Source organism: Corapipo altera, unplaced genomic scaffold (assembly GCF_003945725.1).
Source record: "Corapipo altera isolate COAL_440 unplaced genomic scaffold, ASM394572v1 0, whole genome shotgun sequence".
Taxonomy (NCBI): Eukaryota; Metazoa; Chordata; class Aves; order Passeriformes; family Pipridae; genus Corapipo; species Corapipo altera.
In genome coordinates, this window is record NW_020884872.1 from 77,701,903 (window position 1) to 77,724,397 (window position 22,495).

Genomic DNA, 22,495 nt, shown 5'->3' on the forward strand with positions numbered 1-22,495 from the left:
GCACCGCCTCCCGCACGGGAGGCTCCCGGCGCGGGGGCCGCTTCCCGGGACCCCCGCACCCCGCGCCGGACCCGCACCGCACCCGCACCGCTCCCGCCTCGGACCGCGTTCGGCCCTCGCCCCTCCGCCTCTCCCTGTGCGCCCGCCCGCACCTCTCCCGGCTGCCGCCCGCCCGCCCGCCTGCGGCCGACACGGAGCGGTGCCGCCAACCAGAATTTTTTTTTCTCCCGAACTTCTATCCAACTTCCAGGAGGCCGCTCCGCGAGGGGGTGGGGAGGGGCGGCCGTGCTCGCCTCTTCCCCGGCCCGCAACGGGGCATCGGCCTGGGACACCCCCCCCTCCGATCGGCCCCCTCCCGCGCTTTTTCCCCGTCCCGCAGAGCCTGCCCCAAAGTTACGCGCCGTGGGTCTGTGAAACTGGCTCATGAAAGGGACGAGACCTTTGGGGAAATACTTTTTATTAGATAAAACGGGTGAAGAGAGGGGGGCACTTCCAAGAAAACAGCGTCAAGAACTATAAATACAGGAAAACTTTTGTCACTAACTCCGTAGTAACATCTGAGTAAACGTGAAGCACTTCCGAGCCTGTAATCAAGGAGCGCGTCGTTCCTCGTCAGAAAAGTATGCATTTTCTACCTGAACCCATGCAGAGAGAAGGCCACCTCCATTGTAAAACTGGGGTTCGTAACTAGTTAGCAAATACGCCTCCACCGAAACAGTGATACAGCGTATTCACGTGTCGCTTGCAGGGATCCACAATCAAGTAGGCAAAAGTCTGTTCGTGGCTTTTGCTTGAAGGGTAACATAGGCCATTAGCATCCTGCGAGGAAGTAAAAGAAAAGAAAAAACAAAGCAGTATTAGGGACAATATGGATACCCATGAGAAAATTAAGAAAATCTGAATGAAACGGATAATTTGTTCCAATCGATAGTTTATTGCACAGCAAAACAGAACAAAAACACCGTAGTTTATTGAAACAGCATTATGTCTCCATGAGAATCCCAACACTACAAAATGCACAGTAGTTCTAGCTGAATGTTTCAAATAACCTTGAGGTAAATGTGATATTAATATAAAATGTAAAAATAAACATGTAAGCATGTGTTTACACAATTAGAGCCCAAAATACAAATGATTAAATTTACAACAGCCCCATCATGTTTCCTGTGAAAGAGAAAAAAATCATAGACTCTATATTAACACATCAAACTGTTCCATTGTTATAAATTTTTTTCATTTAACATTTGCCAATGCATCTGTTCAGGTTCAAATATTTGCATTTAAGCAAAACCCGCATTACAGCTCTTTTTAACAATTTAGGACTGTTATTGAAAACATTTTGTGTGCCAATCCTCAGAAAGGGTTTGAAGGGAGTCTAGGCACCTAGCTCCAAAATACTCATTCTGAAAAAACACTTTCAGCTGACAATCAGCACAGGAACTGGGCTCTTCAGTTTAACATCCTACGTCTGCACATGTCAATAAAAGCTTCAGTGTTGACAGAGCAGCACAGTTTGACACATACTTCAAACCCCGTAGGGATCCAGAAGCTAGAGGGGGGGATTTTTGAAGAGTTGATTTTTTTTTTCAGTCAACGTGGTAATTGAACATCTGAAAGATCAATAAATACGTAGGGACACCTCTTTTTTTTAAAAACATATAACAGTTCCCTCCTGCTCCCCAACACCTTTATGCAAGAGTTGAAGAGTGTAAGTTCTGTTCCACTTTTTTGCCTGAGGGAAATTGCTATATTGCATATATTGCCCATTTTGTCCAGGAAAATTTTAAACTCCCAGAGTATTCCAGATTAGGGTCACATGTCTCACATTCTTTTGTTGAAGCTGTCTTCCTTTGCATAAAATAATCCATCTCAGTGGTTAAGGCAGTCAGGTTAGAAGGAAAAGTTTTGGGTCCCTGTTTCTGCTCCAAGGACGATTTGTGAATTTTATCCATTAGCTGCTACTGGCACTCCATTTTCTCCTGCTATTTCAAAGAGGATGAACCCCCCACTAGATGTTCTGGTGTCTTCCTTTGGGGGATTATTCAAACTCCTGAACCTTAAATTAAGCTGAGCACCACCATAAAAGCACTGTTTAAGACAGGTAGAGATTTGATAATGTTTATTCACAGCATTTTCCAATGGTAGTCAAATGCCACAAGCTAAAAATAGTATTCTATTTTTAAGCCAATGCAGCATACAAGCTCTGTAGCTCCAATTGTAAGATGCCTAGCTCTCTTCAGGTGTTTTTCAGGGATACATATGTAACAAACACTGGACTCTCATCTGCAAGTAAGGGGAGGAAGATTTAAGATTTTACAGTGCTCATCACAATGCCTTTGGAGTTTGATCCAAAAATAACCTAAGCTCATGCACAGAACTGAAGAAAAAAAAGTAAGAGAAGACCAGCATGAAGATCCGATTGCTAGCTAAAATCTTTTCCCATTGCTACCAAGGATCCCACTCCTGCACTCCTTATGGAATCAACCGATGCCAGTTGACGTTTTGGCTGTTTAAAAGCAGTGTTAGCCCACTAAAAATTTTTGCAACAAGAACAAAAACTAATTAAGTTCTGGTGATAAGGCATTTCAAGAAACTCCAGAATATACCAAACTTGGTATGAGGAAAATAATAAATATAACTTAATTGAATGAAAAGGGTTTTAAAATTTATTTTAATTAAAAGAGGTCATAAAAACCCTAAAATACTTGAGCACAAAGACTCTGAAATTTACATTCATGCATGTACACAAATTAAGAACCATACCAATTCCATCTGCAGTGTGGACTTTGGTTCAGACATCCAGGGGGTGTAATGATTGATTTATTGATGTACTGTATTTTTTCTTTGTAGCAACACAGATAATCAGCTGATGATTTAAGAATACATATGCACAGCATAATACAGAAATAAAAATACTGCTGAACATTCTCAAAACTGCATAATTTAATCAAGTTTTTTTAAAAAATACTTCTTGAATAAATTCTGCATTATGCTGATTTCTAACACTGCCACAGTTTCGGTTCAGGTAAAGAAAGTTCGAAAATATCAGTGAGCATCCCAATACTTTAGCTGTAACAGTGTTTCATTATATGCAAAGCCTCAAAGCTTTCAAGGGTATTTGGAGTTCAAGAGAGTACTTTGTCACAAGATCTAAAATTATTTCTCTTGTGATGCCCAGGTCTATGTCTATCAGGTTTTGATGCTAAACATCACAGCTGCTAGTCACAGCTCTACAGACATTTATAACTATACCTTAATACCTTGAACTATTTACATCTCTAATAGTGTGCTTTTTTAGATATTGTTTCCAAAACTAGGAAACAATCTTAAAAAACAAACATCTTAAAAACCAAACAAAGAGGAAGGGACGGTGTCCGGATGGTGTTATGTAAAGTTCTTAATTCTTCATTCCATTTATACTTGTGCAAATACACATGTATATTTATTTGTTCATTTGTTAATCCATCTTGCAAAAATATGTGTTCTTCTAACTTCTTGTCTGTAGAAGTCACTTTTACCAGAACAGCTTTTTAAAAGTTATTTATTTATTTATTTATTTATATCAGGCTAAGAGGATAAGTCCCCTTCTTCCAGATACAAAACAAGAAAATATGGCTTAAAAACTGTCAGCTCAGCATAAGGATTATAATCACACACTCTACAGTTACTCAGCAAATGAACTCAAACTAAATCTATTGCAGAAATGTAGTTATCTCCTTGAGAGAAACTTTTCATCACAAGCATAAGACATTTGTGCTCCAGTAAGTGTCCTTCCTGTAAGTGCTGACTTGAATAGTTATGATCCACACAGCCATCAAACAGTCTAGACATACTGTTTAAGCCTTTCTGTATTCCAAGAGAAAATTCTTCAGGATGTTTTTTAATACAAACCATAATTTCAGAATTCTTCACCTCACAAATTTTCAGAATGCACAGCAATGCCCAATTTCCCTCCAAGGCTACAAAGAGGATAGCCTGCTCTGCATTTACACTGGATTTTCTTCTGTCCATACACATTTTTGTTTACAAAAAGTTCCTTTTTTTTTCTTCCCTAGTGGTATTTAATGTATGTCTAAGACAGTTAGGGGAACTCTTTAATGTCACCCATCTACCTAAACATAGAAATTCGCAAAGTTCACATCAATGCACTTGATTCAGAGGTGGGTAAAAAATAGTAATAACAGAAGAACATTAAGTTATCAGGGGTTTGGTTTTTTATTTTATTTTTATTACAGTCTGCAACCTAGTAGAAAGATAAATTTTAATACACCCAAAAAGTGTTTATTTTTGAAAGTCTTTATGAATCACATCCAGTACTTAAAGGTGATGACCTACAGATGAACAACTGGGTTATTGGCAACCTACAGGGAAGTTTGTGCAGTCTGAAATGACATCAGTTACTGCTGTTGAAAGGGGGTACATTATCTGACATTTAATTATTACATATTCTGGTTACTCAAGAAGAATTTGACGTAGTTAATTCTACTGTAACAGATAACAGATATGCTGAAACTGGTAAACGTGCAGCCAGTTCTCAAACTTACCTTGATGGTAAATATATGATTTTGCAAGGGAAACAAAGAGGAATGAGACTTGACAAGGGAGGGCAAAAGAGGTTAGCAGTCATGCCCAGCCTTTCTGTATACTACACTTCCTTGCAGTCTCTAGAGAAACAGATGCAATGCAAGCTATTCAGAAAGCTCTAGCAACATTTCTGAAAACAGAATATATGAAGTCAAGAGTGCATTCTTAATCCTTACTGCTATCTCAAGTTTTATTATTATCTAAGCCCAGAATTACTCAGATCTTTTTTTTTCCCATAAACTAGTTCCTGGATGACTATTATGACTTCAACTGTAATCCAGTAAGCCTATTTTTAGTGAGCTACCAAACAAAACTTTAGTTAGTAGTTACTGATGAAGAATTAGTGTAGAGGACAAGAAAGCAGGATGAGATCAGAGAGAGAGTTCGTGAATAAAAGAATGACAACTATGGGAAAATAACCCATTACAATGGAATATTATGTTTTCTTTGTCTTAATTTCAATTCATTATTTTCATGCTGTGCGTGCAACTTCCAGTAAAATCCTGTATCAAAACATTATTAATACTTACATATGCAGACACTCTGAAGACTGTAGAAATAATACGTATTTCTTTTGTTTCAGGATTCTTTTGAACACTGAAATACAGGGGAATAATATGTACTTATTATACACTGTAAGTACTGATGATTAGAATCTTTCATTTATTAAATACATTTTAAACACTGCGTCCTCACTCAAATTCTACGAAGGTCAAATCCATAGTTAAAATCAACTTATGTCATATTGACCATGGAAGGGTATGTGGCCATTGCTAGCTAACGTGGCTATTATGACATTTTACTGAAAAATATTGAGTATATCTAGTGTGAAACTGACTTGGTTTTAGACATAGAATCACAGAATCACAGAATGTGCCATGTTGGAGGGGACCCACAGGGATCATTAAGTCCAACTCTTAACCCTGCACAGGACCATCCCCAAGAGTCACACCATGTGACTGAGAGTATCGTCCAAATATTTCTTGAACTCTGTCATGCTTGGGGCTGTGACTACTTCCCTGGGGAGCCTGTTCCAGTGCCTAAGCATCCTCTGGGTGAAGAATATCCAACCTAAACCTCCCCTGAGACAACTTCAGGCCATTCCCTTGGGTCCTGTCACTGGTCACCACAGAGAAGAGATCAGTGCCTGCCCCTCCTCTTCCCCTCATGAGGAAGTTGTAGACTGCGATGAGGTCTCCCCTCAGTCTCTTCTCCAGGCTGAACAGACCAAGTGACCTCAGCTGCTCCTCATACAGCTTCCCCTCAAGGTCCTTCACCATCTTTGTTGCCCTCCTTTGGACACTCTCTAAGAGCTTAATATCTTTCGTATATTGTGGTGCTCAAAACTGCACACAATATGAGTGAGGCCAGTGCAGAGCAGTGTGGGACAATCCCCTCCCTCGACTGGCTGGCGATGCTTTGCCTCATGTTCCCCCAGGACATGGCCGGCCCTCCTGGCTGCCAGGGCACTGCTGACTCATGTTCAACTTGCCATCGACCAGGACCTCCAGGTCCCTTTCTGTGGCACTGCTTTCCAGCATCTCATTACCCAGTCTGTACGTACATCCAGGGTTGCCCTGTCTCAGGTGCAAAATCCAGCACTTTCCCTTGTTGAACTTCACATGGTTGGTGATTGCCCAGTCCTCTAATTTGTCAAGGTCGCTCTGCAGGTCCTCCCTGCCTTTGAGGGAGTCAACAGCTCCTTTGAATTTTGTGTCATCTGCAAACTTGCTCAGCATCCCTTCCAGTCTTGCGTCCAAGTCATTTAAGAAGAGGTTGAAGAACACAGGGCCCAAAATGCAGCCCTGCTGAACCCCACTACTTTTCACAGTTTTCAGCTAATAAATCACAGCAATATTACCCAGACGTTGATGACTCCAGTATAGTTTGCATTTTGATAGCTATGAAAAATTATGCAGTTAAATATTTTGTAAAAATCTTTTCACATATTCTTTGAGATAAGAAATCTGCAAAGTGAAATGCATCTTAGTACAGACCACAAGAAATAGCAGCAGTACTGGTGAAGAAAGGCAGTCTTTAGCTCATTTTTAACTAGTATGTATAGTTTAGGATCATTTTTCTTCCTTTGGAATTTTGTATACATAGTCAGCTATGCAATTTAGGATGGGATTAGTTCCGAATTTTTATATTTCTAGTCTGTGTTATGAAGACTGCTATTTCTTTCATCATGTTTACAAAAAACACTGAGATATCATTGCGAAGAATCCAGGCATCCCAACATATTTTCAATTTAAGTATTTTTAATTTGTTATTTTTCCTCAGCTCTGCTTTAAGTGATGTTTACATTTCTTCAGAAATTAGATCATGTAACTGCTATTAATTTATCTAATTTTGCAGGCTCCTATTTACATTAACTCACTATGGAATAGTTGAGGCTTACAACTTCCATACTTACACACTTCCAAGAAATGCATAGCTCAATACCTGCCTTGTCACAAACAGATTCCATCCCAGGCAAAGGTCCCAATACAGACAAGTTACTAAAATGTATGTTAAACACAGGCCAGTGAAATCACCACACCAGGTCCAAGCTGTGACAGCAGTCCCCTATTACCAGTGCTTCGGCAAAGCTTTTTTTTATAAGAGCAAGTGAATCCCAAATCAACCAACATCACCTTTGTTGATTCAGTCTCTCCAGCCAATAAAAGAAATTGACTCTGCAATTAACTGACCGCCTGTGGAGTACTTTGTCATGTTTGAACCCATACTGTGAAGATCATCTTCCTTGTGGAGAGTCAGTAACAAGGCTTTCTCAGAATCTTTTGTTGCATCTGATATGTTGATATACTCAACAGTGGATTGAAAAGCATTGCTGAAATCGGTACTGACCCCAGCTGTCTGCCTTCCCAGCCCTTCAGGGATGACTGTCCCTTGCAGGGACAGCTCAGCTTCTGAATCACTGCAGTTTACAGACCAGCATATTAAGACAAACTAACATAGATGTCAGTTTATGCTAACATACTAGGCTGGAAACTACAGCATTTCAGAAACCGTTTAACCATCTCTGTGGAAAGAGTGACAACTTTCAGAACAAGATATAGAGAGTTAGTGGGGTTATCGCTTTCTACCATATATTACCACCCCCAAAAGCTACAGTTCTGAGTTACTCTGTCTTCAGATTCTTCTCTGAAAATAAGGCTACCACTTTCTGGTTTCATATATCTAGGATACCAAAGTAAGGGGTGACAAAGAATAAGTTTTTCTATTTATTCCACTGCCTTGAGAAATTTTCCCCTTGTGGTTAGCTTCCTGTAAGTAATTTTTCAGAATGAGTGTTTATTTCTAGCACTTTGGTTATTTTTCTAAGGCAAAAAATTGTGTCTGTGAAAATCAGATAGATTCTTCATTTGTTGACTTGAAAGAAACCAGGACATTTGCCCCATTTCTTTTTTTTTTCCCCTAAAAGGTTTTAGAAAAAACCATGTCGTCTTCTTGAAGAGGACAGTATTAATAGCCCCATGTTCTTGCGAATTGTAAACGTCTAAACTATTCATTGAATGTGGTAGTTCATCACTTTATTGTGCATCTATTCTATTTTTATGAAGAGCAAACATCTTCATGGTTTCTCAGTACACTTTGGGATTTATTTATACCCTAACCTTACCAGCAGTATTTTATTAGGCTCTTCAAACAATAAAAGAACAACTTAATGCCTTCACATACATTCATTCATTATGGGAGAAAGGGCATGGAGATGGAGATGAAGCAAGGAGAAGAAAACACTGACTACAAGATACCACAGCAGCTGTCACCATCGACAGACACTGTCAGAAAAATCTGGGGTTAAGTAGAGAAGACAAGATTTATCAACAAAGATTCATGGACTTTATTTTAATTAACAAATTTTTGTTGTGTAAGTATGTTCTTTAACCAAATCAAAATACTACGAGAAATTTTGAAATCATTTAGGTTACACAGGATATGACACTAACCACTAGAATTTTGGATGGATTCAACTGGTCACAGACTATTTATGAATGGATTAGTAACAGACTACAAGTTGTGCATTAATTCATTAGTAAGAAAATATCACTTTTTTGCAAAGAAGAAAATATCTGCCATTTAATAATTGTATCTGGAAGTCCCTAGTTGTGCTTGTAAAATATCTAGATCTCCTAATTTCAAAAAGATTATTGCACTTTCTCATAATAAAGCTATACACATGGAAATGCTGTAATAAAATGAAATCTCAAACCTTTTGATAGTAATTTGAATGCCAGTGCCTTGGAGTTAGAACATAGGAAAGGCCAGAAAAAACTGTTGTAATAAAGATAAGTAAGGAAAAGCTCATAGGCCTGCTGCTCCTAGCAGTAAAGACACTTTTGTGTAACTCTTCATGCCAAGGCTCTTTTCCATAGGGAATACTGTTACAAGACTGAACAGTGGTAGTTTATACCTCTATAAGCTTATTGTTATTGGTCTGAGTTCATCTGTGGCAGCTAATTTTTCAATGCACATCACCTAGCAGCTAATAATTATTTTAGTATCCATTTGTTTTTTACCAAGCCTTCTTAGCCTTCAAATATAAAAATTCAAAATTAAACCTTAAGGAGAGTACAGTTTACAGAATTTTTAATACCACAAAAAGTTTTTAATATCATTTTAAAAGAGTAGAAAGTATCCAATGCGACCATAATCCAAGATGAAAAGAAACCAGACAGAGGATAGCAGTCTAAAAAAGAATTTAAAGGACAGTTAGTATTTAACAGGAATTTGAAGGTCATCTCTTTGGGAAACAGAATTTAAGCAATTACTGCTGTCATTAGCAGTTGTTTACTGAAAATAAAAGGCTGTGAGCAGGTAATTTTCATTGCATTATTTTCTGGTGAATTTGTACAAAAATGAAGTAACACAGGCCAAGCATGGACTAGAAATTAGAAATTAAGTCAAGACTGTCATTAGTGGTCATCTTCACAGTCTTTCAGTGGCTTTTTCTCTCTTAAGATGGTGGAAATAAAACAGCATCATCATCTTGGTAACCTGGGGACAGGGGGAAATAAGACCAAAAAAAACACAACCGTGATTGTGAAGGGGGAGGGAAGGTCTGAAATGTCAAGATCAAAAACTTCTCTCATGGTAGTGACAGAGAACTTAATATCAAAGGACAAAGAAAAAAGATTTAGTTAAATTTTAAATTTCTTTTTCAACTGGTATTGAATGTTGACACCAGCTCCTCTGGCAGTGAGAAACCAGCAGACATTTATAGGCACAGAAATGGAGAAACACATGGTACATAAATATTGAAGATCAGTTATCTCACATGAACTGAGCAGACGTATTTCAAAACTTCAGAGGATAGAAAGCAATCTGCCAACCGAGAAAAAAAAAAAAAAGACCAAAAACAAACAGCAGAGGAATGGATCTCAAAATATTTTCTCCTAATATTGTATAGAGGATAGAAGTAGCACACAAGAGGAAAATCACAGAAATATATAAAGGGTCAATAGGGTGAGGATACAGAAAAAGTAAGCCTTGAAAGCAGGATGAAACTGTGGGAAGATCTTGGCAGATGCTTTTTTTTGTTTTAAGTAACAAGACCTACTTGACATCCTTATTAAATTTTACAGCATAAAAAGGAAAAAGAATGGGAAGATGTTTAAGGAAATAGGAAGGTAAAGAAAATGAGTGGCTTAGAACAGAACTTGAACATGTTTAGGATAAAACAATTCAACAGCAAAGGGAAGCAGTAAAGGGAAGGAACTGATTGGATTTGCACTTTGTCCTAGATCAGTTCAACAACACAAGAGCAGAAACAGCTGCAGGCAATGCAGAGTCAACTAAGGCCCAGGATTAAAGTAACAAGCAACTTGATTCAAGTGCAGAGTGAGCAGTTTAAAAGAAAAGAGAGGGTAGTGTTGAACACTGATGGATGCTTTTTCTGTCACATCCAGTGCTTCTGAAGAACCCACTTGATTTCTATCTATATATGATATGAAAATACAAAAACTAATCATACTAATAAAAAATTTAGTAATCTCTTTGACAATCTCTATATTCCTATTGCTTAACTAGGAATGAGTCTGCATAACCTATAACTACATTCCATATCCCACTAACCAGGGAATAAGAAGTTTTGTCCATCGGAGAAGTCAGCACATGGATATATCAAAACAAAATTGCCTCTTTATTCTGAATTTGAATGTCTGATCAACCACCCTTAATTTCAAGGAAAAGAAACCCTCACATAAAATTCCAAACAATTCCATACACCAGACCTGGCAAAAAATATATGTTAGTCCACTGTGTCATGTTAACAGCCAGATTCTATCACCCTTAGCATTATACTGTGAGAAGTGTATTTGCCGAATTAGGAAGGCCAAAATCCAAGTGTATTACAAAAAAATTTAAAAAAAAATCAGCAGAAATAAAATATATACAGAAATAAAATTTTCAACTAATTATTTCAATTTCTAAATTCTAAATCAAAAGCAGTCCAATGGAAAGTAGTCTAAAACTACACAGCCAAGACTTAATTGTTGATATTTTATCAATTACAGTGGGAATACAATCTGTTTCCAGTACCATGACATGTTTTCAATAGATGATTGCAAAAAAAAAGTATCTTTAAAATGGCAGTGAATTATAAACCATCGATGTCCATAAATGTTATATAAAAAGAGTTCTTATGTGGGACAGATGTGATTAACATTGCATATATTTTGCCACTGAACTAATACTGTTGTTACATGCTATTTTGATGGTTGAAGCCAAATAAGCTTACAGGTGGATTAAATAACAGCCCCATTTTTGAAGCAGCAGTGCACAATAAATTTACACAAATCGACACAAAGTATCTATGCACAGTACATACATACACGGTTGTACAAAACAGAATAACACTTACCTCACCAAGTCTTTATAAAAAGCTTTCGTAGTTTCTAAGTATGGGTCAACTACATCTTCAAACTGGCAAAGAGTTCCTCCGATGCAAAAATGCTTAAAAAGACAGAACAGAAACTCCTCGCGATCCAGTTGACTGAATAAGTCATAATGGTCAGAATCCTCCAGAAGCAAGACCTTGTAGAACAAGAAAAAAACAAGGAAGTCAAATTGATAAAAATTGCTTATTTGAGATTGGTTATAAACAATGCAACTACTTTGTTGTATGGCACACAGAAATTATGCCCATATATATTATAGGAACTAGAGATGGAAATACATATTTCTCTATAAATCCTTCTTCCAGTGATGCAATTATGTTCAAAATTCTTACATAAAATATAAACCAGAATCACTCTCAGATTTGTGCCCAAAAGACATAAGGGAATATTTTTCATGTCTTGTTGTTCCACTGATTAATTATTTGTCATGCTAGTGAAACAATCAATAATCTGAAAACAATCTAACTATATTTGGTGTGTGAATCACTGCCAAACAGTTAGGGTTTGGTAATTTTGCCAACACTTGCTTTTTCACTGTTAGATTGACACAGTTATTTCATATTTGTAAAAGAATCCTGAGGATCTCCCAGAGGAGATCACTTAAACTCACATCATGCTTTATTGCAGACTCCAGTGAGCCTTAATCTGTAGGCTGGATTAACCAGACATGTTCTCCAGCTGCCTCTATGTGTCTCACCTGCCTTTTACTGAGACATTATGTGAACACAGAGGACTTGCTAAATTAGTCCCAACACTGCACACTGTAAATGTGGACAGGGCAATCCCAGTGGCTACGAGACATTTGAGTCATGTCAGCCAAACTGCAGATGCCAGCCCAGGCAAACTGGTCAAAGCTAGACATGAGCCTACTGCTCTCCGGCCCTCTTTATAACACAGCCTGAGTAAAAAGGGGTCAGGGCAACAACTGTTCTGGGTGGCCACTTCATATATATCCCAACCCCCTTCTTGGCTGAAGCAAGAGAAGACATGGCAGGTAGGAAAGAAACATGGAGCCTTGCAGCTGAGGGCCACCCTCTGACCCCAGGAGACAGTTTGCTGCCCCCTACAGTCTTCTGTCTTAGAGCCCTGACTAATTTAATTTGAAGTTTTGATGTCATTCCTGGAAGATTTTGACTCTTATTCTTTCTGCTGTCTTACTACGAGTAGGAATCCCATTTGTTTCAAACCAATGTGAAAACCTCAATTTGCAAATGCCGACACACACATCCCTTCCATGGGAAGGAAAATGGGAAGACATTGAAACCCCAATGATTTCTAATTTTAAATGTTGCCTCTAACTTTCCTACATACAATATACTTAATTTTCAGAAAATATTTCACATGTACCCAGCTTATAAATAAATACATAGTATTTTGAACTGCTAGGCTACAAACCACATCTGAAATTTAAACATGAGCTTGAGTTCTCACCTTTTCCCAGAACTTTACAAGACAGACCAGTATTTCAGGCCACATCCTGTAACCAGTGTCACTGGTTCAAATACGTTGCCTTCAAAGGATTTGCCAAGTGCAAATGAGTGCAACTCTATAATTATTAAGTACTTATGCTGATTATATATACAAGGAAGAGCAAAATCCAGTTCTCCCACACTATGCTTTGCTAATGCTAAACAAACTAAAGTTTAAAAAATTGGTTTAGCTTAGTTTATGAAGTCAAAAGAAACACAATAAAGACATACATTGATTAAGAAGGTGCCACTGCTAGATTCTTTTCCAGAATACTCTGCTTTCTGACACCTCCACTACAGTATAACAAAGTTTTTACATTGCAGGCCCGTTCAAGAGTTATATTTAGTCCCCTTCCAGTGTTACACTGAAAAATAATTTCCTTTTTCATAGTTTCCTCTTCGTTTTAGTGAAAATTTATGAAGATGACTTTCTTTAAATGTCTTCACATATGATATGGTCAACATCCCTGGCCAAGAATGCTTCAGGATGTAGCTATCAAATACATTCAGTTTCATCAACTACCTGGAAGGCTGGGTGAACCTACAGCTCTGAATATCACAGAACCTTCTCTTTGGCACCCCTTGTTTCCCTCTCCTAAGCAAATGAGTACCTGCATTTCCCCATATACACCCCCAAGCACTGACTACTTGAGACACAGGTGGACAGAAGGTTTTCCCTTTTTCTCCCAAATAAGAAGGAAAGAGGGCCCACCTGGAAAATAGTCCCTGCTTTCACACATTTAGGCAATGTACTGCCTCAGTTGTTTCTAAAACATGCCTATCTATGTGTCCTTATGGTACCTAACAGAGTATGAAAAATTATAATAAATTATTCATTACTATACTGACCTTCCTTAATTCATCAGAGATAAGAATATCATCATAATAGTCATCGTAACATTTCACAATATCTCCAGTTTCTCTAACAACTCCTTCACAGTACAGCCGATCAAAAAATGACATGGAAATCTGTGTACAAGGTACCACTGTAGCTTCAATTTTTGTCACTTTAGAACCTGGAATATATAGGAAGCTGGTTGCATGTTTCATATGCTTTAAAAAAACACAGATTGCATAATTATGACTCAATCACACAGACCCTCAAAAAAGCCAAAGAAAGGTAAGAAAAAAACAAGTGTAAAGAAAACATTAAATTTATCTGAATACCACCTTCCATTAAGGCTCATGTGCTTGCTCCCTCTGTCGGTAAATACCATCAACCGAAACTAGGAATGGATGGAACACTGTGAACCCAACATCATGTTAGATCACGCCCTTAGAAAAATCATATTCCACAGCTTAACCCTTAAAGAATCTAAGGACAGCTGCCAAATTTGGCATGATGAAGTACAAAAGTCAACAGCTGCTAACAGCACCCCACAATGTAAAAACCAAAATGAACACAGCCCCAACAAATTTTTTATTTGTTAAGTATTATATCTGAACTTTTTGAAAAGCTTTATTAACCAGCTATTTCAGAAAATGAAAAAGGTACTCTCAACGTTTCCCGTATGAATCTGAAGTATTATCTCTGTAATCATTAAATGCAGGGTATATTTTTCTATATTTTTTTTCCCTCTGCTTGCAAGTCATCCAGGTCAGTCCTGTTGCTCATAGACATCTGAACCATTTGAGACTGCCCATTTTCCTTAATGAGGTATCAGTCTAGAAGAGCACATCTCTATATACAGTGTTACATCTACAAATCTGTATGCATGGTGTTGGATAACTTATGGCACCTTAAATAGCATTAGACCCCACGTTTGAGAAGCTTTGGACTCAGTCCAGTTCTGTGTGCTCTCCACAGTCCAAGTGTTCAGAACATATTCTCTATCCATCTTTGTAAGTCCACCTGAACACCCTGCAAAGTGCTTCTGAACAGCAAAGGGGAGGAGTGCATGAGTGAGATGCAACACAAGGGCAGTGTGTCTGAGCAGACAGAATATTCACAGCATTCCAGCTGTCCGTGAGTTTACTCTTATCTATTCTCCTCTGCAGGTTCCCTTCATTGGAGACTGGTCAACAACATCACAGTATCAAAAGGCTTTTTACCATACAATTAAAGATAAAATTCAGTTGTGTCCTGACAAACTGACCTAAAGGATCACTAAGGACTACTATTTGGGAAATGTCCAGATTTCCCTCTAGATGACAGTATTTCAGGAAAAGAAACATGCCTAAAAGGGGTTTATGAACCAGGATGCTTCCAAGAGCACCTACCATTTCATTTTGACCCTCATCTTTGCAAGCATAGCATAACTTAAAATTTCTCTTGCCCACACAGTTCCAGAAAGCCCTTGGGATTTCTGCCATATACTTACATGGAGACTATTTATTCACACGTTAAGTAGGACTGGCATTTTAATATCTAAACCCAGGTAAACTGTACCACCTACCTGATCAACACTAGGTAAAAAATTAAAGAGAAGTTACAAGTTGATGGCTTGAAAATGTGCCTACTTGAGCTAAAATACTGACACGAAATTTTATAATTATTTTACCAGACCAATGTGATGTAAAGAAAATCAGCTAGAGACATTTAATTGCTTGGCTTCACGTCTACAGGTTATGAAAGAGTACCTTTTATTAAAGAAAAAAAGTTTAGGACATTCTCCTACCTGTCCATGTAATGACTATCAAAGAATAATGAAATTACGTAACCAAAAACACAAGTCAGAAAAAAACATTAATTACAGCCTCACAACCTAAGAAAAAAACCAAACTGATTTATATTTACTTATTTATCCTTCCTCCCACCCCCTCACTTCCAGCTTCCTCTAACTTTTAATTATCCAGCTCCCTTTCACAGGGATAGAATTTTTATTTTATAAGGGATTTAATATGAGCCAAATCAGCCCTTAACAGGCTGATTTTGTAGATACCTATGAATTAAAAACTGAGTCAACTAATAAAAATCAGACGTTAAATGACTTGAGAAAAATGAAAAATCTTACATTTTCCCAGTTATTGAGCTAAAAGTATAAGAAATTGAGCTATTTATAGGCCTCAAATTGTAAGGATTTTTCTGAAAAAAAGATTTTATGAAAACTTTGATCAGGTAAAAAAAATCCAGAGCTTTGTAACCTATTCAGTAATTCAGAAAACTGAACTATAAATGGAAAAGTTTAAATACACTGGAAGCTCCTAGTCTCCATTTGAGAGGTGAGATTTGAAACTGGAGATTCCAAATTTCCTGGAAAAGAGTGACTAGTTCAAATAATGCTGTAAAAGTGAGCAATAAAATAGGAAGAAGAAATGCCTTGACAACTCTGCAAGTGGAAAACAAAGAGCTGAGAAGTCCTGAAGTCGTTTAAGCTTCTTATAACAGCCAGCTCTGGAGTATCTATAAAGTGTTGCCAATATACTTTTAAATGAACATGCTGCATATCTAGTAGGGGGCAGACAAACTCTGGACTAATTATATTTAGAATTCCTCCAAAATCTAAGACGAGTTTTTACATCAGAAAAACATCTTGCAATTTACTATTTACAAAACAGGTTACATATACTGCAACTTCAGTGCTTAGAATTAAAAATAGGCTATTTCAAAAGTAAAAGGTGCAGGTTGATGATTTATAGGTTCAAATGACATCTACATTTTGTTTGCAAGTTATAACCTATAACTGTAGTCTAAAATATTGCTGATTTAAGATTATAATTCAGATTTTAAAATGCCACTCCAAAGACAGAAATCATTGAAGCTTCAAGTACTTACGGGAACTCAAGAATCTTTTTTTAGGCAAATACTAAATTTTTATTTACACAAAAAGACCATAACCCTACCACTTTGAAGATAAGTTTTCAAGTGTTAATTGAGCCTAAGCAGATACAGTCCTGCCTCCCCAAGACTGCTGACAGGTGCAAGGTCAGCAATGTGTCCAAGGAAAAACTACTATTTGGTTCTCACTGCAGCTATTTCAAACACACAAGACTCAAGACATAAATTGGTATGCATCAAATTTGTTCCTTTAGCTGCTTCTATTTTTGAAATATCAGAGTAACCCATGAAGAGGTGGCTTAAAGCACATGTCAGAACTATCAGGTACTGTGCCATGCAGCCAGGAGGAGGGGAAAAATATCCCTACTACAAGAGGCAAAAAGTGTGGTGTGAGAATAGGACAGTAAGTATCTTTCTGATCAGATCAAACAGACTAGAGAATGTCCTTGTATATAATTTACCTAAAATGCTTTATTTCAAGCAATGTTAAAGCTGGAGTCCTTGAGACAATGTACAATTATGGATTCTACCAGGAAAAAATACATTCTTAGTGAAAAGGTGCAATGGGACTACATCCTCAAAAAAGACAAAGTTATTATGAAAACAAACACTACTGTTATATTGATGATTTATATAATGCTGACATCTTTCTGTGGGTCCATAAATACTTGCTGCTGAAGCTCATGGAGGAGAGGAGAAGGGAAGTTTCTAAGGATCTATCTAGACCTGACTTATATTGTGCATCCAAACTATTTCCCCTCTGAAAAAACCCCCTAACATTTTTGTTTGCAAGAGAATAAATACAGTATCTGAATCAACCTAGATTATGTAATTTTTCCTCAGATATTCTAAAAAGCAAAATAAGCCCATTTCCAGTATTTTTTTAGGAACAGGAATGTGTTTTTAAAAGAGTTACTCCACAGTGATAAGTAAATGATAAATCTGCATTAATATATCAGCATGTCTGAAGAAGAAAATACTAGAAGATGATTTTTACCTCCTCCCACTCACAGTAAATTCTTACTATATTTTCAAAAAATGCACATGAAGACTAAGTATAGAAAAATGAGCCAACATTCCTCACCAAAAATAGGCAAAGAATGGGAAGATGAAATTTTAAGAGCAAATGGGGTATACCAGCTGTTCAGGATTTAGAAAGGGAACCCTTCCAGTCCTTAGAACAAAATGCACTACTTCTGTGCAGAGGAAGACTGAGCAGAATTGAGAGTTAAGCTGAGATACTTGGCAAGTGACACTCCACTCTTAACATAAGGTATGTAACCTACTGACCTTCACTGCAGGGACTGGCAAGTCATAGGCTAGACAGATAGCCTAAAAAAATTCTTGCCTAAAGCAGGAAAAGGTTTACCCAACAGTTTGAAATATATCTATTTTTTTTTCTGCTTGCTAGAGTGAGAAAGAGGTACCTGAAGGGGTACTTGAGATATTTTCTGCATCTTTTTATTTCAATTGTTTTAACAGTTGGATGTAGTGTTTGGAAAATGGATTTTAACTGAACAAAAGGGTGGCAACGTCTAGTGTCATTGTATATAGTGGGAAAAATCTATGCCAATTTCAGAGAGCTGAAATGGAAAAGCTAGAAAATTCCCAAAGCTCCATTAAATATTTACACACAGTAAAGTATTTGCAGACAAACCAAAAGAAATGAGGACTTCCCACTACCCCCGTTTAAAATATTCTTACTATGGAAAACCGTTTTGGCAATATCAGAGATCACATTATGCACAAAATCTCACTACCCTATCACATGCAATTGCTGTGAAATTTTATGTGTCATTTACACAATGAAAAACACATTTCAAAGTGGTGCCATAAATTTGCTATTTGATTTTAGCCTTTCTGCTTTAGTGTCTCATCTATAACTACAGACGTAACTGAGTGTTTTAAGTAGTTTCTGATATGGCAACAAACTAGAAGTCAACCTCATGGCATGATTGCACCTGGAGCGACCTATGACATGGGGCTCTTCTGCGCCTTGATCACCTCTGTTGTGCTGACAGCAGATTTACAAGAGCTCGGAGGTGTGCTCTACCTAATCTGCTCCTCTCTCTACTTTAATTTGTAACAGAGCAATACTCTCAGATATGTCCAGTAAGGTTGTTGCATCTACAGAAGAATGCCTTTCTCCAAACATTATCTGAATAATTAATGCAGTTGATTTTGTCTGGATACGTGGTCAGGTCAACCAGATGTCACAGACCATTCCGAAACAGTTCTAGGTGCTTGGTTTATGAATGATGCAGGGATCAAGGGAAAAAAAAGAGTAAAATGTGACAATTTAGTAACAGACAAGACAAGAATCCTTTTAGTAAAAAAGTCATTCTTTAAGGTATTTGAACCAGGTGAGAATACACATATATGAACTATCGTTATTAGAAAATGGCAAATTAGAGCAAAATAGTTACAACACAGACTTTTTTAGTTAAGACTAATTTATTCTAAATTTACCCAATGTAGTCCACTGTCCTGAAGCTGACAGCAACTTTAAACTGGAGTTCACGTTTTGATCATTAAAAAATGCCTACAACATTCAAATAAGAGAATACCAGTTAATGAAATTAAACATAAAATCATCATTTATAGTGGCTTGAATATTTTCAAAGCAAATTATAGGGCTCCAATTCCAATAGTAGATTCTGTATGATCTTTCAGTTTGGATGCCACCAAATCCATGCTTTTGTAACTTTGTGTAGCCAGTGTCTTTTATACATTCAAGATATCTTCAGGTGCACATTTATATATGCAGTATTAAAGTTTTACAGTAAAGCACTTTTAGTCCAGGAATACACAAAAAAGCTGTACGAAATTCTTGGAGGTACAGAAAATTGAAGAAGAGATGAGACAGTTCTATCTCTTTATGCAATGTCGTTGAAGTTAAAAATTAAATGCTAAGTAGGATTTTAAAATTTGCACTTTTCAAATAAATTCAAAGCTTGGACAAGTGTAGAGACACAAAAATTATTAAACAGATACAGAAGAGATCTGTAAGTTATTGATAGTGTGGAGAAGATGTTCCACATTAAGATTTGAAGTATTCAATCTTATTATCACTTAAGAAAGGAGACATGCATAGAAATGTTGGTAGCTGGCAAGTTTAAATGATAGATAAGGCAACTGAGAAAACCACACTTATACAAGCAGTGTGAACAATCATTGAAGAAGCTGCTATGAAAATGATGGATTTTTCAGTCTCTGCATCACCAAATCTCTTTACCACCCCTCTGGGATAGAGAGAGATCAGACAATATAATGTAATGGTCCTTTTACCCCCAATTACTTCACAGCTATTCAGATTTCATCCATTCATAGTGATATCTTTACATTTTTAATTCAAAAGATTCAAGTACTGAGAAGACAAATGCGTATTTTGAAAACTTCAATAATTTGAGGTTCAGTAAATTGAAATTTTTATCAGTGGGAGATGAAATATTGGTGCATTTCTGTGTGAATTTCTTTAAAATACAAAGAGGCTAAATTCTTTATCCACAATAACAATATAAAGTAGACATATAATAAATTAAAACTACAAGTTCTTTTTTTTTTTTTTCTGTCTGCAAATAGACGCACAGATTTGATTTTGCAGACAAGAGAAGTGAAGGACACAAAATTAGTATGAGACTTGAGTCTCAAAAAAGCTGAAAGTTCAAACTTCCAGTATAAAGCAATTGTTTCCATTAATTTTCAAAAAATTGTATCTCCAGATATGTGGTGCACATGCATATCTAATTGCACAGTGTAGTTACTGTGACAAAGCCATAGCAGCCGAGAGCAAGGGTACCACCTGTGTGTATACTGTTTAAAGTCCCACCCTGGGTGGACTTCCCAATATTAAATGCTGTGGCCAAGATCAGCTCCAGTTCAGATTTCCATTCTCGGGAAACCTGAATGACTAAATTGTTCCCTCTTATAGCAAAGTAACACTACTACAGACTAAAATATTTTTACTGGACAATACAGTTAACTCACAAAGTAAGACTTGAGCACCACACCTATTTTCAAGGAGACAGTGAGCAGGCCAATAGCATGCAACACTGGTACTATGTTTCCTGTTATGCAGTTTTCCATTAGCTATAATTTCATGGGAGGAAAAAAAAGTCAATTTAAAATGCAAAGGACTTAGAACTACCATAACAAATTCATCCTTTTGATAGGGCTTAAACTGCTGGTCAAAACTGAATGCTTGTGCTGTGATCCTGCCTTGCATGGACCTGAAATGGAAAAATGAGATTAAATATTCTGCAGACATAGTAAGAACTCATTCAATCTGCAAATTTATTACGTTGACCACATAAAGTCCTATTCTGACCAATAATTGTAGGGGTTTGTTTGTTTTGGTTTTGCTTTTCATTCTCAGTTACAGGAGCTTCCCATCCCCTCCACCCCCCCCACCCCCACACTTTGGAGGGCTCAGGCTGCATCAGAGCAACGCTGCAAAGCTGAAATAGATCTTGGCTCACTCTGGAAGGCGAGGACAGATGCCTCGCACCTCAGAAGGAGTGGTTTGCGTGCCTGGAAAATATCAAGAAGACTTCAGATTAAGAAGAGGGGGAATAAACGGGGGGAGAAATTAAAAAAGAAAAAAGGAACATAGAGAGACAGGGAGCGGGAGCCCTGAGGGCGACGTGAGGACTCCAGCCCTCAGCACCACCTGTCTGTTCCCCGCCGCTCCCTGCCGCCCCCAGCCAGACGCCTCTCGCAGCGGGCTTTCCCCCTCCCACCATTTGAGGAGGCGATCCTCGATGTCCCTGTCCTGCAGGCAAGAGAAGGATTTCTGTGACAGGGCCCGGAACACGAAGCCCGCCCCGCCGCGCCGACCCTCGGCCGACATCTTCCCGCAGCCTGGCGGTTGCCGTGGAGACGGCGCCGGTCCGGCGCAGAGCTCGATCCCGCTCACAAGCGTTCCGCCACCCGCGAGGGCCCCCGGACAGGCCGTCCCCCTTTTCTTTGGCTTTTACCTATAAAATCCCCTAATTCAACACCAGCCTTCTCCCCCCTCCCCTCTGTTTCTGTCTTTGCGCCAGGAAAGGCTTACCAAGGGAGAGCCCAACAGGCAGGGGCGGGGGCTGCCATTGCTGCCTCTGCCAAAGCCACCCCAGTAACGTAAGACCAAAACCTATTAGGAAAAGCCCAAAGTTATGCATTATGAACCTCTTATGAATCAGCATTGCTTCTTGCTTCCCAGGATGCTGCGCCACTTGGGAATAGCAGAGCCGTGCCTTTGAACTCTTCCCAGTCAAAATTAAAGGAGAGCATATTCTTACTTAAGGAAAATATTTCTTAAAGTCTAGTAAAGCAAGGGACACCTTGCAAAGTTTGGGCAATTTCCTGGCCTTTGCAGGGAAAGCTGTGAGAGTTTAAGGTTGCTGCACATCTCATGCTATATTCTTCAGCAGCTCACCCCCTCCAAAACCCTCCCTTGCTTTACTGCAGATTTCCAAAAAATGGCGTTTTCCCATTAACCTACTGCTCAGGCTGAACAGAAGCCCCATTTCTAAGGAAAAAAAGAAAAAGCAGAATAGAGAGAAACATGGACCCGCCATCACCAGAGCAGGAGCCTTGAGGGCATGCTGACGACTCCAGGCCTCAGCACCCTCCGCCTGTTCCCCCGCCACCTCTAGGAGTAGTTCTGTTGGTTTCTAATAAAAAAAAATTAATCACATTTGATTTGATTAGAAAGCAGAAGAGGAAGGTGCAGCATGCCACAACAGCAGGGAGCCAAGATGAAACTGCTGCCACACACACCCTGGTCTCATTGCCCTCTTAAAGATGTCCCACAGATTTAATTTGTAAGACATGTTCAT

At 38.2% G+C, this 22,495-nt stretch overlaps 1 protein-coding gene across 2 annotated transcripts; it reads right to left on the bottom strand.

Moving 5' to 3' along the window:
• Positions 1 to 446: 446 nt before the first annotated feature.
• CFAP300 (cilia and flagella associated protein 300) lies at positions 447 to 21,554 on the bottom strand. Of its 2 annotated transcripts, XM_027638693.1 has the most exons (7): positions 21,413 to 21,554; positions 20,821 to 20,902; positions 19,143 to 19,215; positions 13,805 to 13,971; positions 11,450 to 11,622; positions 5,115 to 5,181; positions 447 to 819 (listed from the first exon to the last, which is right to left on the bottom strand). In XM_027638693.1, exons 1-7 carry the CDS (start codon positions 21,520 to 21,522, stop codon positions 688 to 690), a joined length of 804 nt encoding a protein of 267 aa, XP_027494494.1. In that variant the 5' UTR covers positions 21,523 to 21,554; the 3' UTR covers positions 447 to 687. The 2 variants fall into 2 exon arrangements, with proteins under 2 accessions (XP_027494494.1, XP_027494578.1); XM_027638777.1 differs by lacking the exon at positions 5,115 to 5,181 and having other exon boundaries at positions 449 to 819; positions 21,413 to 21,547.
• Positions 21,555 to 22,495: the final 941 nt, after the last annotated feature.

Coding starts and splice junctions, on each gene's coding strand:
- CFAP300 (XM_027638693.1), bottom strand. CDS start 21,522: ATGTCGGCCGAGGGTCGGCGCGGCGGGGCGGGCTTCGTGTTCCGGGCC. Junction 20,903..21,412: donor GAGGATCGCCTCCTCAAATG/GTGGGAGGGGGA, acceptor TTTCCATTTCAG/GTCCATGCAAGGCAGGATCA. Junction 11,623..13,804: donor TCTCTGATGAATTAAGGAAG/GTCAGTATAGTA, acceptor TTGTTCTACAAG/GTCTTGCTTCTGGAGGATTC.